Source organism: Oncorhynchus nerka, linkage group LG5 (assembly GCF_034236695.1).
Source record: "Oncorhynchus nerka isolate Pitt River linkage group LG5, Oner_Uvic_2.0, whole genome shotgun sequence".
Lineage (NCBI taxonomy): Eukaryota > Metazoa > Chordata > Actinopteri > Salmoniformes > Salmonidae > Oncorhynchus > Oncorhynchus nerka.
Window position 1 is genome coordinate 49318033 of NC_088400.1, and position 17543 is coordinate 49335575.

The 17543-nt window shown below is 40.2% G+C and overlaps 1 protein-coding gene across 1 annotated transcript; it reads left to right on the plus strand.

Moving 5' to 3' along the window:
- Positions 1–328: 328 nt before the first annotated feature.
- On the plus strand, positions 329–17139 carry LOC115129944 (annexin A5-like). The gene is made up of 13 exons (XM_029660739.2): positions 329–448; positions 732–776; positions 3302–3389; positions 4205–4299; positions 7126–7239; positions 11746–11836; positions 13364–13443; positions 13763–13813; positions 14190–14283; positions 14551–14646; positions 14882–14940; positions 15081–15203; positions 16224–17139. The coding sequence occupies exons 2-13, from the start codon at positions 774–776 to the stop codon at positions 16281–16283; spliced, it is 954 nt and encodes a 317-aa protein (XP_029516599.1). The 5' UTR covers positions 329–448; positions 732–773; the 3' UTR covers positions 16284–17139.
- Positions 17140–17543: the final 404 nt, after the last annotated feature.

A 17543-nucleotide genomic window follows, 5' to 3' on the forward strand; every position in this document is an offset into this window, starting at 1 on the left:
CCAGTAAATGAAACATAAGGCTGGAATGGGATAGTTGGGATGTGGGTGAAACAAAGTGTCTGATGTCTGAAATCCCCGATTATAACGCAATTTAGGTCAATTCTAAGCTGAAATGTCATATTTCTTCATTGGATCCCTGTCCATTGTTACAACAGTCTCTCGTGTTCATGTGTTAGTGTGGCAAATGTATCATCCATATACTACACTGTGAAAACGTCAGAATGCATTAGGTCATAATCCCCCGTTTGATTGACAGCTGCTGAAATAGGATACTTTGTTTGGACAGTGGAGTAGTTCAGTTAGGTCTTCCCCAAACTGTTGTTGTCGAGCGCTTAGTGAGCATTAAGAAGCATGGAGTAGAGGAGTGTCAATACCCATTACATTTTCACAGCCTACTGTATATTTACTGCACTTTCCATTCTCAGAGGTAAAGAACAAGACACCTTTGGTAAGATACCTTTTAGTTCTTGTTATTATTCACATGGTTTATACTGCAGTGCTTTTTTTTTGACTTTTCAGAAAATCATTAGTGCATTTAATATAGACAAACATATTTGTGCATTTGATATCCTACACTTAATTAATTCGACTTGTGAATTTCCATGTTTTCCTACAAAATCCGAAAGACCATTTGTCGTTGTTAAATTGATGCTCTTAGAAGCGTGACTCTCAGTGCCATTGTAAATGATGACATGTGAACTGATGTGATGCTTGCAAAATTGCTTTTTCAGATTTGATCAATTCTACATTGTCTCATCAACAAGTTATATCTCATGGTAAGTGTTTTTTGTTTGTTTACCGCGGTGTTAGTTCAAAACATTGCAAATACAGCAGTGAAATGGACCGCACCAGTTCTGGTTGACATGGGATCATTATCCAAACTACATAGTGAACTGGAGAATATGCTAATAACATAACAAGTGTATTATTACCAATTAAGAGCATCTCATTTCCACGTATTCATTTGAAACGTCAAGTTATTCACTCACTATGGAGATGTACTCATTAAACGTACAATATGACAGCAAACAGCTCCCCTGCTGTGACATCAAGCTCTAATTTCTTGAAACAAATTGAATCCGGTTCATTTCTTTATTTATTTGCAATTCCAGTCTCTTCTTCAGCTCGTTATGAATATTTCTAACAAGTTGATTCGATGATTAAAAAGACAGTCAGATGTTGACTTCCATGCACCACTTCCTCATAATGGTGGTTAATTTGCATAGTGTTTTATTACCGTAAGGACGGTAACAGGGATAGCGTGGGTCTGAGCCCACCCACCTAGAATAGGGTTTCATTGGGGGAGACCTGACTTGAATATCCCTTGAGGTAGTCAGGTAGGCAATCTTCACTGATGGGTCTCTAGCTTGCTCAGTCTGCACTTGCAATCCCTACACATACATCTAAGAGGACTCTAATCACTCTGCGTTGGAAACTTGAGACAGACAGACAGACAGACAGACAGACAGACAGACAGACAGACAGACAGACAGACAGACAGACAGACAGACAGACAGACAGACAGACAGACAGACAGACAGACAGACAGACAGACAGACAGACAGACAGACAGACAGACAGACAGGTCTCTTTTGGTAGGTGTGACTCGCGACGGGTTTCAACCATTGAGTAAATACAGCCAAATGCCATCAATCTAACAGTGGATTGTCCCGTAGACCTATTTGCATTGGTTGATTACTGTTTGTGCAGATTGCCTGTCTGTCTTTGCGTTATTACTTCAATGCCCGCAGGGAAAGAGAAGACATCTTTAATTGTTAATGAAAAATCTAAGACACTAACCTTTAATGTCCATTCACTATTAGAGGATTTTTTTTTTTTACTTAGGTGTGGTATTCCGTCAGGTTGCTGCCTCCTGGTAACTTTACTCATTAAATTAAATTAATTATTTCTCAAACCCTTTTCTGGTTATTATGAACCATGTGAACTTGAATGTAAATGCGAGTGGCTCAGGTCATGATCAGATCGAGATCTTCATTCCATCTCTTTGTTTTTTTCCTTCAAAATAATATGAATCCATCATCCTCCTCAAATATTAAGTCATCAGCCGCCACTGATGGAGTCTTCACCCCTCGCCCACTATATCTATTCACCCCTGGTCTTGTAAGTCCAGTTGCTCTCTAATATCAATATCTGTAATGATTAAAGAATTGAATACCTTGTGCTGATAGCCTTTAATTGGACCCATAATGAGGTAGTTAGCCTCGCCTCTATATAGCCACGCTATCGTTATTGTACTGCTTCCCTTTAATTATTTGTTAGTTTTATTTCTTATTTTTTAGCTATTTTTCTTAACTCAATTGTTGGTTATGGGCTTGTACAGTAAGTAAGCATTTTACTGTAAGGTCTACACCTGTTGTATTCGGTGCATGTGACAAATACGATTTGATTTGATTTGTTGTGGAATTGTTAGATTACTTGTCAGATTTGAATGCACTGTCGGAGCTAGAACCACAAGCATTTCGCTACACTTGCAATTGCATCTGCTAACCATGTGTATGTGACCAATAACATTTGATTTGATTTGATAATGCTTCACCAACGGATAATGGCTAACATGTCAACCATTAGCTAAACATAGCCAACCAGCAGCAATCTCAATATGTAGCGGAATCGGATATTCAGTCGATTCATTTTAAAAAAAAATTATCAGCACATACCAGTATGATCTTGTTAAGTAGACAAAGATGCACAACAAAGCAAATTGTGGGAAGGGAGTTTTGCTGACTGGAGGGGAAGCTAATTTTCTCAAATCTAAACCTTCGCTGGCATCCGACTGAGGCTGAGGCTGAAAGAGATGTTATGTTGCTTTTCTCCTCAAATGATATTTTCCTCAGAGATGGAAACCAAGTACAGTTGAAAGAATTGTGACTCTACATGACATGGGCTTATCAACGTGAGCTTGAACAGTATGTGTTTACTTCTGAATTAGCAATGATGGTTAACATATATGTAGATTAACACAGACTACATTACAGTAGCCTAACCATCTGGAAGGGACAAAATAAAGTATTGCAAAGTGTCTATTGAGAACAACCTTGTGAACAAGTTTCAGTTCAGGGGGATAGCATGGAGACACACAGCTGCACAACATTCCACGAGTATCCCCCTTCTGATGTTAAGCGTTTGCTTCTGCAACCAAACGTGCTAGCTAGGTTATAGTTTGATTGTGCAAAACATTTTCTCCCATGTCTGTCCCACAACAACACATATTAAGGAAATGCAGGCAATGTCCTCTGTATTTGGTTCCCAATGTTCATCCGTTGTTATTTCTTTCCCACAGGATTCCCACAGAGGCAGTGTGAAAGACTTTGTCAACTTCAATGCCAAGCAGGATGCTGAGCTCCTGCACAAGGCCATGAAAGGCATAGGTGAGTTAGATGCACTTAATGTTATAAATATAATAATATGTGCAATTTAGCAGACACTTTTTAAAGTGATTTTACAGTATCATTGAATCTAATAATCAATCTGAACTCTGTGCTTTGAACCAGATCACATTATAAACTGGGACCTGCTTTATGGCATAGTTAAGTACGGATAACGAATCTATTTCAACATTGCCCAAGAAATGCTGTGGCTTTGTCTCAGCCCTGGTATTAATTGTTTTGCTGTACTTCAATGTTTTACCGCAGAGGTATTGATGCCTTTTAAAGGTATTGGTATTGATTGTTTGTGCATTAGTCCATTTAACTCGTTATTTCCCTGGTGAGAATAGGTGTATATGTTGATCTACTGCTTATTAAAGGGGAGTTCATCCTCTAGATGCGATTGCATGGTGCCAATCTAATTGAGGTCCGTAGATTTTCTTGAATTCATGTAGCGTGGTCCGAGCCACATTGAGTTTGACCAAGTTTGACACAGAACACCATGTTGCTGCCATTTAAACCACACTCTATTTATAGAATACGGACTCAGCTCGACATTAGACCACTTTTGGGGCATGGAAATAACTGACAAACTTACATTTTTGGGTGAATCATCCCTTTATCGTTGAAAACACAGACTTAATTTCCTTACTTGGTGCGCTACACCAATATAATGGACAATGTGGTAACTTACAAGAGATATTCCATACTGTTAAGGGTGGCCTTGTTTTAATGAGTTCTGCAATGAATTATCAAGACACGTTCTCATGTCACTGATTTAAGATAAATTACTGTATGTTTGCCATCATGTTTGACAGGCACTGATGAGGGCACCATTCTCATGCTCCTGACATCGCGCAGCAACAATCAACGGCAGGAAATCAAGGCGGCGTACAAGAAGGCCCACGGAAAGGTGAGACAGGAAGCCGATGACAGGCGACACGTATCGTCTGATTGATGCCTACAGATCATGTCACCAACACCGTTGTGACGTTGTCACCAACCTCACCATTAATCAGCCAAGACAAGCTGGTCTACTCGGGGGTTACCTAATGGGAAAACAATTAGATGTGGTCATATTACACCCTTACAACAAAAAACACATGTGAAAATTGCATTTTCACATATGAAATCAAATTTCCACATGTGAAATAGTTGTTTTCACATGTGGAGCTTAAATATTTTCACATGTATTACATTTACAGTTAACATGTTAACACCACTGCCAAATTTGCAGTTGCGCATGTTTAAAACGTTCACATGTGAAAACACCTTTGCTGTTTCACATGTAAAAAAAATGTTTTTAAATGTGGGGGTGAAATGTCCTCCTCACACGTGAAGATGGTTTTAGCATGTTGCAGAAGCAATGTTTCCACCGGTGGAATTAGGGAAACCACATCTAAAAAGCCCAATGAGGGACAAGGAAATGATTTTGCAGGACATTCATGAAACAGTGGACAGGATATTTGGGGGGGGGGTTAATGGATCACGTTCAAATGGCGACACAGTTCTGCTGTCTGAAGGTCACTGCCTGGTTAAAGGGGAAGTCCTTAGTTGCTCCATCCATTTTTGGACTTCTAAATGAATTATATGAACCCATTGATTCTTGAAGAATATAACGTATAAATGCCTCATAAGCTTAGTTCAACTGTCGTACCGACTCAGAACCCAAAATACAAGCTTGCTTAGCTCCGATGTTTGTAAACAAAGCCTAAAAACATGGCTAAAACTATCATTTTGATGTCATGGATGGCCAGTCCTTACACACATAGCGTGGTCTATGGATTTGAGAGTAATTGCATTTCTCCAGCCCCATCCCTCAGCTTTTTTACTGAAACTGTGGTGGTGATTAATAGTGTAATATAATAATAGTTTTATTATATGGCCCAATCCTCTAGTGAGTGTGTTATTTTTTGCCATTAATATAATTTTCGTTGTATTTTAAACAAAAATAACGGTATCGAAAGCAAAACATGAACCCACAAATATTGATAGCAAAACAAAATATTGCAAGGAAATCATTTTGAAATGCAAGGAGAAAATGAATTGGAAATGGACGCAAAATAAATAAATTTGAAAGTAAAAAATATACATGATATACATAAATATACAATAAAACACCTCCCTCTTTCCTGCAATTTTCTCTATCTTTGGTTACCATGGCCTTTGCTTTCGCTGCCTGTTGCAAGTTTTGGCACAAGTTTTTCCAGCAACATAGCACCCTGTATCCCACTGCTGGTTTGCCTCTGAAGCTTAGCAGGGCCGGTCACTGAATGGAAGACCAGATGTAGCTGGAAATGGTGAGACATAAACGTGAAAAAACACACATGTGAAACTTCAAACGTGTCCTGAGAACCACACCCAGTGCCTTCGGAAAGTATTCAGACCCCTTGACTTTGTCCACATTTTACTAGATTACAGCCTTATTCTAAAATTGATTTAAAAAATGTTTTTCCCTCATCAATCTACACACAATACCCCATAATGACAAAGCAAAAATTGGTTTGGTGATTTTTTGGGGTATCAATAAAAAAAATGAAATTATCACATACCAGTCAAAAGTTTAGACACAAAAGTTTGGACACTTTTCTTTATTTTGACTATTTTCTACATTGTAAGGACATTTTTGTAAGGACAGTTACAGTACACTATATGTTCTAATGTTACTAAAAAGGAGTAGAGTATTCCATCCACACACTGCCAAAATTCTTTACTGTTACTGTCAGATTTTGGGTTTATTAGTATAGGCAGGTTGGCGTGACTGTATAGCAATTGCAGCTAGCAACCCCTGGCAGCTAGCAAGCCCAGGGGCTCCAAGAGGTTTTTGACTTATCTGTGACGAATAGCATCTGTCCAATGCCTACAATATACAGTTGGCCCTCATGAGGGTTCTGAAGTATTATACACCCACGCATGCCATAAGTTTCTCTACCTGCCACCCACCCACCTAACCACCCACCACTCACAATCTCTCTCTCCCCACACCTCCATCCTCCCCCTCTTCTTTTTCCTTTCCAATCTCCCTTTCATGTTGTTCTTCATTCATTTAATCTCTCTCTCTCTCTCTCTCTCTCTCTCTCTCTCTCTCCCTCTCTCCCTCTCTCCCTCCTGCCTGTTCAGATCATTGCAAAAAGAAAATCTATGATAAACAGCTAATAAAAATAAATTCCCGACATACACTTCTGTGAGTAATGTGTTGAAGTGGCCGATGCCTTATCATAAGAGGAAAGCCAATAATATATTTAGTTAACAGGGTCCCTGATAACTCTCTCTCTCTCTTAGGGTTGACTCAACTGATGTATTTTAGAGTCAACACTAATAACTTGAACTCTCTCTCATAAGCCACACGTTAGCTTACAATTCTGTTGGCACAAGTTCTCAAAACATCCGTTAATCATTCAAATGTATTGATTGACTTAAGGACTTCTGCTCTTTTATGCAAATATTTTCCTATTACTTAAAGAAAATCCAAAGCAAACGCTTCCTTCATTGTCAAAGTTATCAGAATATGAATCGTCAAAATAGTTAATTATTTAAATGTATTGATCGAGATAATGATTTTTTTTCCATTGTTCAAAGTGCATTTTTTTCCTCAGGATCTTGTGAATAATTCAAATGTACCGATTGAGTAAGCAATTGTGGCTCTATTTGTTCGGATATTTCTTAATAAAAAGAGAAGTCGAACGGAAAACCCTTCTGCTGTCTAAGTTATCTTAATATTGTCTTTATTTTTCTACAGGACCTTGTGAGTGCTTTAAAGTCGGAGCTCGGAGGCTTGTTCGAGACGCTCGTTGTGGCGTTGATGACGCCTTCCATTTCCTATGACGCCTCTCAACTCCACAAAGCACTCAAGGTAAAGTACAGCAATGTATAGTCTATGTGTGGTTATGGATCCAAGAATAAGTCATATATTGTGCAGTCAAGCATGCAATATACAGGTGAAGTCGGAAGTTTACATACACTTAGGTTGGAGTCATTAAAACTCGTTTTCAACTACTCCATACATTTCTTGTTAACAAACTATAGTTTTGGCAGGTCGGTTTGGACATCTACTTTGTCCATGACACAAGTCATTTTCCAACAATTGTTTACAGACAGATTATTTCACTTAGAATTCACTGTATCACAATTCCAGTGGGTCAGAAGTTTACATACACAAAGTTGACTGTGCCTTTAAACAGCTTGGAAAATTCCAGAAAATTATGTCATGGCTTTAGAAGCTTCTGATAGACTTTTTTTTTACATAATTTGAGTCAATTGGAGGTGTACCTGTGAATGTATTTCAAGGCCTAACTTCAAACTCAGTGCCTCTGCTTGACATCATGGGAAAATCAAAATAAATCAGCCAAGACCTCAGAAAGAAAATTGTAGACCTCCACAAGTCTGGTTCATTCTTGGGAGCAATTTCCAAACACATGAAGGTACCATGTTCATCTGTACAAACAATAGTACCCAAGTATAAACACCATGGGACCACGCAGCGATCATACCGCTCAGGAAGGAGACGCATTCTGTCTCCTAGAGATGAACGTATTTTGATGCGAAAAGTGCAAATCAATCCCAGAACAACAGCAAAGGACCTTGTGAGATGCTGGAGGAAACAGGTACAAAAGTATCTGTATCCACAGTAAAACGAGTCCTATATCGACATAATCTGAAAGGCATCTCAGCAAATAAGATGCCACTGCTCCAAAACCGCCATAAAAAAAAACAGACTACGGTTTGCAACTACACATGGGGAAAAGGATCGTACTTTTTGGAGAAATGTCCTCTGGTCTGATGAAGCAAAAATATAACTGTTTGGCCATAACAATCATGGTTATGTTTGGAGGAAAAAGGGTGAGGCTTGCAAGCCAAAGAACACCATCCCAACCGTGAAGCACAGGGGTGGCAGCATCATGCTGTGGGGGTGCTTTGCTGCAGGAGGGACTGGTCCACTTCACAAAATAGATGGCATCATGAGGTTGGAAAATTATGTGGATATATTGAAGCAACATCTCAAGACATCAGCCAGGAAGTTAAAGCTTGGACACAAATGGCTCTTCTAAATGGACAATGACCCCAAACATACTTCCAAAATGGCTTAAGGACAACAAAGTCAAGGTATTGGAGTGGCCATCACAAAGCCCTGACCTCAGAACTGAAAAAGCGTGTGCGAGCAAGGAGGCCAACAAACCTGACTCAGGTACACCAGCTCTGTCAGGAGGATCGGGCCAAAATTCCCCCAACTTATTGTGGGAAGCTTGTGTAAGGCTACCCGAAACATTTGACCCAAGTTAAACAATTGAAAGGCAATGCTATCAAATACTAATTGAGTGTATGTAAACTTCTGACCCACTGGAAATGTGATAAAATAAATTCAATCTGAAATATTTCAATCTCTCTACTATTACAGTATTCTGACATTTCACATTCTTAAAATAAAGTGGGGATCCTAACTGACCTAAGACAGGGACTTTTTTTTACCAGGATTAAATGTCAGGAATTGTGAAGAACTGAGTTTAAATGTATTTGACTAAGGTGAGTGTACACTTCTGACTTCAACTGTACATATAGAATGAGGGTAACGTGCAGTTCAAGGTAAAGCACAGCTGTGTAGTTTTGTGTAGAACAGACATACTTCTCTTTATGTATCATGACGAATCGTAATGGTATTTTTACCATCAGGTATGTGCAGGATATTGGTCATGTGGCTATGATTATTTCAAGTGAATGTTAACTTGTGCCAGTAGTTAAACCTTCTAGCTCTCCTGAAGTATTTTCTTATTTCCTTGCAGAAAGCCATTCCATTATAGGCTACAGTAGTGAATTTGTCCCGCAATATTTCTGGTCATGTTTTTTACCTTCCATGTCTCCTTGTTGGCCTTGTCCAAGACATAGCAGCTTGTCAAATAATACTGTGGAACTTCTAAGCTTTGGCAGGGTCAGGGGTTACATTCACTGTCTGAATTGTAAGTGACTCAAGACACCCACACTTTTACCATGGTAGTGATGGTGCACGGTGAATGTTCTCCCGTGATGCACCTCAGTAAATCACGAGGTACAAAGGTTTCAATACACACTAAAGGGAGGCATTTAAACACACACTGACTTGTGCTCATACGTACTGTCTAAATTGGCTTGTGTGACATCTGCATTACACATATCAGGTCTAGATATTACATGAATATTTATATCCATACGTTGCACACATATAATTACCCATATGAGGTAAGGGAAAAACACAGAAATGAATGATTAATGTATCATGTATGTTTGCGGGCCTCTCGCAGCTACATAGGGGCTGGTTTTGTAAAGTCACTATCCTTCTTTGTTCATTCTGGCTCACATATTCTATGATGATATTACCCTCCTGTTGCTTGCCTTACACGTTCCTGGCTAACTCATTGTTTCTCATATTAGTGGTGGCTGTGATGGTTCAGTTGATTGGAGCATGGCCAATCAGAGATGTGGGTTTGAATCTTGCATGGAGACTGTGTAGGTGATACGGAAATCACAAAATTTCCCCACTGGCGCTGGGTCAGAAAATACTGATTGCTTAAAAAAAAAAAACACAGACACACACACACCTTAAACCTTTTTATTAACCAATCAGCCCCCTGGCTGACACACACACACACACACACACACACACACACACACACACACACACACACACACCACTGAACATAAATGTGAACGAAACATGCAACAATTTCAAAGATTTTACAGAGTTGCTGTTCATATATGGAATCAGTCAGTTGAAATTAATTAATTAGGCCCTAATCTATGGATTTCACACGACTGAGAATAAAGATGTGAGTATTTTGGTCACACATTTTGTTCACGTGGATCAGAAAACCAGTCAGTATCTGATGTGACCACCATTTGCCTCATGCATTGTGACACACCTCCTTCGCATAGAGTTGATCAGGCTGTTGATTTTGGCCTGTGGAATGTTGTCCCACTCCTCTTCAATGGCCATGTGAAGTTGCTGGATATTGGCGGGAACTGAAACACACTGTCGTACACGTCGGTCTGGAGCATCCCGAACTATGAGTATCTGAGTATGCAGGCCATGGAAGATCTGGGACATTTTCAGCTTCCAGGAATTGTGTACAGATCCTTGCAACATGGTGCCGTGCGTTATCATGCTGAAATATGAGGTGACGGCAGCAGATGAATGGCACGACAGTGGGGCTCAGTATCTCTGTGCATTCAAATTGACATAGAAAAAAATATCAGCAAACTGCTCACCCACACGATGTCATCAGGGATGTTTTTCAGTGGCAGGGACTGGGAGACTAGTCAGGAGCAAAGTACAGAGAGATCCTTGATGAAAACCTGTCCCGGAGTGCTCAGGACCTCAGACTGGGGCGAAGGTACACCTTCCAACAGGACAACGACTCTAAGCACACAGCCAAAATAATGTAGGAGTGACATCGGGACAATGAATGTCCTCTCTGAATGTCCTTGAGCAGCCCAGCCAGAGCCGGGACTTGAACCCAATCGAACATCTCTGGAAAGACTTGAAAGTTGCTGTACAGCAACGCTCCCCATCCAACCTGACAGAGATTGAGAGGATCTGCAGAGAGGAATGGAGGAAACTCCCCAAATACAGATGTGCCAAGCTTGTAGCATCATACCCAAGAAGAATCAAGGCTGTAATCGCTACCAAAGGTGCTTCAACAAAGTACTGAGTAAAGGGTTTGAATACTTACGCACATGTGATATGAATGTTGTTGTTTTTTTAAGACATTTTTTTTTTTATTAAAAAAAATCTGCTTTTGCTTTGTCATAATGGGGTAGATTGATGAGGACCAAACAAACAATTTAATACATTTTAGAATAAAGCTGTAACGTAACAAAATGTGAAAAAAGTCAAGGGGTCTCAATAATTTACATATGCACTGTACATACTTTGCCTTCAGAAAGTATTCATACCCCTTGATTTATTCCACATTTTGTTGTGTTACAGCCTGAATTCAAAATGGATTAAATAAATAATTTTCCTCACCCATCTACCCATGGTACCCAATGATGACACATTGAAAACATGTTTTTAGATTATCTTTTTTCCCCAAACGTATTTATTGAAAATTAAATACAGAAGTATCTCATTTACATAAGTATTCACACCCTTGAGTCAATACTTTGGAGTAGAATCTCTGGCAACGATTACAGCTTTTGAGTCTGGGTTAGTCTCTAAGAGCTTTCCATACCTTGATTGTGCAAAAATGTTTAATCGTGCACTTTAAAAAAAAAAAAACATGTCCACATGTACTGAATTCAATAAAAGCGCTTGCTAGCTGGTTGTTACATAATGGTCAGCCAGGTATTGAGTGACATTTTCTGATGGTCTCTGACTGCTCTTCCCCAGGGAGCGGGGACTGATGACGACGTGCTAATTGAGATCCTAGCGTCCAGGACCTGCGCCCAGATTAAAGACATCGTCAAAGTCTACAAGAAAGGTGAGCGGTTGAATGTCTCATGACACATTCATAACATATTTCATTCTTCATCTGCGAGACAGGTGAGAGGCTCCACAAGGAAAACAGGTAGCACTTAAGCTGACGGTATAATTAGGCGTTCAATAAATTACCTTTATGAGTGTCGCGGTATCATCCCATAAAAACATCCGTAACCATGTTTAGTCAACAGTGGAGAGAAGTTGGGTCGAACACAATCCACGTGATGTTTTCAGTGTGACACATTCCACATTTTACAACCATCTGCATAACCTTGATACCATCATGTTTCTGCTTTCAAATGCTGGATCTGTGCTTTTCCAAAAATTGTAAAAAATTGGCTAAAGCTAAAGCAGAGACAGATTGTCTCCCAGAATGCAATACCGACCACCGGTCGTCCACATATTGTGGAACCTTGCTTTCAATCTGAATGTCCGTCTCTTCCACTCATTCTTATTCTAGAATTGGTTTATTATTAACTTTTCATGTTTACAACTGTGCACTCTCCTCAAACAATAGCATGGTATTCTTTCACTTGTAATAGCTACTGTAAATTGGACAGTGCAGTTCGATTCACAAGAATTTAAACTTTCTGCCAATATCAGATATGTCTGTGTCCTGGGAAATGTTTTTGATACTTACAACCTCATGCTAATCACATTAGCTTTCGTTAGCTCAACCCCTCCAGGGGACCCACCAATCCTGAAGAGTTTTAAACAGTACTAGCTAATTTACCAACATTTCTGAAAATGGATATATAATGTTTTGGAATGAAACTCTTTAAATTAATTGTAAATGGATGCAAAATAATTGTTTTCAGTAAAACATCATTTATGATATTGCAATTCAATAAAAATCCTCCTCCCTCTTTCCTTCAATTTTCCCTGTATTGGGTTATTTTGGGGCGGCAGGGTAGCCTAGTGGTTAGAGCGTTGGACTAGTAACCGAAAGGTTGCAAGTTCAAATCCCCGTGCTGACAAGGTACAAATCTGTCCCTGAACAGGCAGTTAACCCACTGTTCCTAGGCCGTCATTGAAAATAAGAATTTGTTCTTAACTGACTTTCCTAGTTAAATAAAGGTAAAATAAAAATGTTACCCTGGCATTTTGTTTTCACTGTCTTTTTCCCAGTTGCAGGTTTTGGCACGTTCCTTCCAGCAACATTGCATCCTGCATCCCACTGCTGGTTTGCCTTTTTCCTCACGTGACTTTGTTCATGCTATTGTTTTCGTAAGGGTGCTGCCTTGCCAACTCCTATGGTCATTATCACACCATTGTCACAGCACAAACTGTTCTGGAACCAAGCTACTGGCACAATAGGCCAAGGAAAAGAGCCACACTGGCCATCTGAGTTGAACACTGGAGAAGCCTGATCCATCTGTTACCCTTCTAATCAAATCCCCCTGGCGGAGACCTTTGGCTAAACAGAGCACGACCAATCAGAGTCGATTTCTGCCATTGGCGACTATTGTCAGAGATAAGTGTAAGCAATCTTCTGCCCTTCCCTTCTCTTTCTTCTCATCTATCTCAGAGTGCGGTGGCAAGCTGGAGAAAGATATCACTGGTGACACCTCGGGCCACTTCCAAAAGCTTCTAGTGATCCTTCTGCAGGTAAACGAAGGGGGGAAGGAGGGATGACACAAAGGGAGGAGAGAGATATTTCCTTCTAATAATGAGAGTGCTTTGGTGATGCCATTACAAAGTCATGAGCGGTTAAGTTGAGGTGGGCATAGAGTGAGGATGGAGACGGGAGTGACGCATACTGTATATCATTGTCTGGTAACCTAACCCATCAGGTCGCCAGGTTGGGCGACACTCAGCGAAATTAGGTGACGAAAGGGTAGACATGGCTCTTCTCCCATGACGCACTGATCTTCTGCCTTTGTTCTTTCTTCCCCTTCGCTCCTCTGTTTTTTCCCCGTTGTTGTAGGGGAGCAGAGACGAAGGGGTGGATGAAGACAGGATTGAGAACGACGCGAAGGTAACGTAACCCTATGGGTGGGTGGGTGCTCGCTAAGTGATATGCTATAGCGCAAGACATAATGACATTTTGTCTTCAGCGCTCAAATGTTAACATGCTTTAGGATATGCCTTCAACTACTACCATAGGCCTAAAGGACAAAGCAAGTTTCAAGGCAGTATCACAGTGCTCTCTGATAAATATTTAGGACATTTGCTAACTGGAAAGGACATTTCTGTCCTCAAAGTTATTATTGTTTTTGTAGGTTTTGAGTTTCCATACTTGGATCAGTATTGTAGGCTACGGTACATTTACTAATTACACATTTTGGCCTTTTGTCATCCACTCCATGGCCTTATAATATTCAGAGAAATCCAGTGACCAGTATATGTTTCAGGAACTGTTTGCTGCTGGCGAGGGGAAGGTTGGCACAGACGTGGAGAAATTCATCAACATCCTGGGCAACAGGAGCCATGAACACCTTCGCCTAGGTGTGTGTGTGTGTGTGTGTGCGCGTGTGTGTGTGTGCGTGTGTGTGTGTGTGTGTGTGCATGCGTGCGTATGTGTGTGCGTGTGTTAAAATGCCTCCCAAGTGCAAGCTTTAACTTTTAGTGCTTGCTCTTTAATCAGCTCTGGGATTCTGGATGTTTTATTTCCACTGTGTAAATTAGTGATTACGGCCATTTTGTTCAATCATAAAAACATAATAGCATTTTGCACTTTTATTGTAACATCAAATAACATCACATTCTCAAAAGTGTTTGACGCCTACAAGAAGCTGACAGGCAGTGATATCGAGGACAGCATTGAGGGTGAGACTACTGGAAACCTGGAGAACTTAATGCTGGCTGTTGGTAAGACTTTACAATGATGATAAGCAAGACACAGTAAGGTAAAAAAAAAAAAAAAAAAAAGAAGATAAATATACAAAACTGAAATATAACACACTTAAAGAATGGGATTTCTCTGTTGCATTTTGATAAATCAAACCTAAAAAAAACAGTCACTTACGTACTGTACATATTGCATGCATGCATTATAATGAAACATGAATAAATCATTTGGGAATGCCATCTTCCTTTTCCATAGTGAAGTGTGCTAAGAGTGTCCCAGCCTACTTTGCGGAGTCTCTCAATGGGTCTATGAGGGTATGCTCTTTTGTGTTTGTTATCAATCATTCCGTGGACGATTTGCGAGAAAGTTTGAATTGCCATCGCATATCTCCAAAAGTGATTCAGTAGTTTAGGTTTAGGCATTTGTAATTGTGATGTCTATTGTTTATTGTTAGCGTGCTGGCACTGATGACCAGACTCTGATGAGAATCATGGTGTCCAGGAGTGAGACAGACATGCTGGACATCAGAGCCTGCTTTAAGAAGATGTATGGGGCCTCGCTCTACAATACCATTCAGGTACAGGGGGCACATCTCTCCTCTATCCATTCTGGTACAAAAGGCTAGTCTCGCATTTATTTATTCAGGTACAATGGGCTATTCTCTCCTCTAAGCATTCTGGTACAAAAGGCTAGTCTCCCTTATAACTATTCAGGTCCAATGAGCTAACCATTCCGGTACAGTGGACTAGTCTCTCCTCTAACCAGGTACAATGCACTAGTTTCACCTTCATCCCAGATGACTAACCCTAATAATCTACCTCTATACCCAGCTACCACCTCTCCAGTGCCACTAGATTCATGAGATACATTTTTGCCACACACCAATACACTGTGATGTCACCTGAGTAACAGGTCCCGTTATTCCATCTGCCCTGGCCACAGGATCCCAAAATAATGTAGCGAGTTGGCTACTGTGACAAACTGTTGCTCTCGTGCATATCCTCCTAGGTCTTTAGCTCATCCGTATCTGGATAGGAAGAATACCACATCTGGTTTCAGCCCCATTCACATGGGAGATGTCAGGTATCACAGAGGGCGTACTAGACTGGTGTAATTCCAAATGGATAGGACCAGTGCATACATGCCACCTCCTGTCATGTTTCCTTAATTCCAACCTCGCAATCTACAGCCTACATCATCCATTTATGACACTGGCAACTCTGTCAGTATTCTCAACACATGACTCAACGTGACATGCTCTCTGCCTTGGTAATGATGAGCAGCCTTCCTTGCTCTGACCTGCGTCAGGTTGACAAAGTGCACAACGACAGTCCCCTCATTTGACACAACTGATGTACAACCCATTTGACGCAACATCCAACGGATGTTGTTTACACAACCGATGTGAAGACGCTGCACAATGGTTTTTGCAGACTAACTCTCTGTTGTATGACAAAGCTGTCTGTCGAATGTGTTGGACATGAGTTGCACTAACTGAGTATTCGGACCTATGCAAACCCATAGGCTGCTCGTCTGTCTGATAGTACTGAATGTACCTTAAATGCCAGTTTGTGTTTATTTGTTTACTCATTCACAGGACGACACCGCTGGGGACTACGGAAAGGCCCTGCTCTACCTTTGTGGAGGAAATGACTGAGGCGCATTTTGATGATGTGCAACGATGTTGCTCTATGATGATGCGTTATGGAGCGGCAATGGGCTGCACTTGATACTCTCTGCCAATTACAATTAATTAACTTTATTGGCTTCTGTTCGACGATTGGCTTGAGATACCACTTCACTGTATTGGCTATGTGTCTTGATTGCCCACATTCAACACATATTGAACTCAACAGTGTGTTCCCTGTTTTTTCTTATATTGTTCAAATAATCAGCCCATTCTTTGACACTAAAGGCTGCGTTTACACAGGCAGCCCAATTCTGATCTTTTTACAGTAATTGGTATTTTGCCCAATAGGATCAGATGTTTTGTAAATAATTGGGCAAAAGATCAGAATTGTGATGCCTATGTAAACACAGCCTAATGGTCATGTCAACCAAACTATGCTTTGTTTTGTCGAACAATTTCAGGGAATAATGAGAATAATATTGCTATAACTTTGAACTTTGAAGTTCTCTTCTTTATTGTTACTTAAATCAACATGCTATCTTACTCTATAGTATGTGTCTATGGGAGTTAGATATACAGATGTAGGATCTTAATTTGATCACTCTTTTGTTTGCCGAGAATTTTCCTGCAAGGCAGGAAATACAAACTTGTCGTGTATTCGAGGTTTCAAAAGGTTTCTAAACTTTGTAATTTCCATTTTAAAATGTCATCCTTGATTTGTCCTATCAAAAAAAATGTATCAACCCCAACATTAATTATAATCCACATATGAATGAACATTTCTGTTGCTACAGGATTATTTTCTTGCTGTAGCAAACTGACTCAAATTAAGATCCTACATCTGTACAACGCTGCTGTTCAATTATTAAAAGGATAATGTCTACTATGGTGTTTCACTCATGAATTACATATGAAGTGGTGAATTGCAACAGGAGTGTCAATAAGTAATGATATGCAATTGTCTATGCATGAACACTTGGGCAGATATGTAAGATATCAATCGCCTCTAAAGCCTTGTTCACGCTGCAGGCCTTAATGTTTAAATCCGTTTTGTTTCTCAAATCCGTTTTGGAATACTGACTGTCCAAACAGCAAGTTACCAGTGACCAAATCTGATTTATGTGTGTTCAGACAGAAGTCATTTGCTAAAATGGCTACCCTAGATGTCATAATAATGACAGGTGTGTGCACTGTGGTGTAGGCTGATTGGTGGTGGTGCTCTGGTTCCTATCACTCAGAAGTTATGTAGCAAGCTAAGGCCACAACAATGCCTGCCATGGACGTTTC

What these genes read in the sequence shown, in the direction of transcription:
- LOC115129944 (XM_029660739.2), top strand. An exon ending in AACTCCACAAAGCACTCAAG is followed by an intron (nt 7,240 to 11,745) that starts GTAAAGTACAGC and finishes GCTCTTCCCCAG; the next exon opens with GGAGCGGGGACTGATGACGA. An exon ending in CCATGAACACCTTCGCCTAG is followed by an intron (nt 14,284 to 14,550) that starts GTGTGTGTGTGT and finishes CATTCTCAAAAG; the next exon opens with TGTTTGACGCCTACAAGAAG.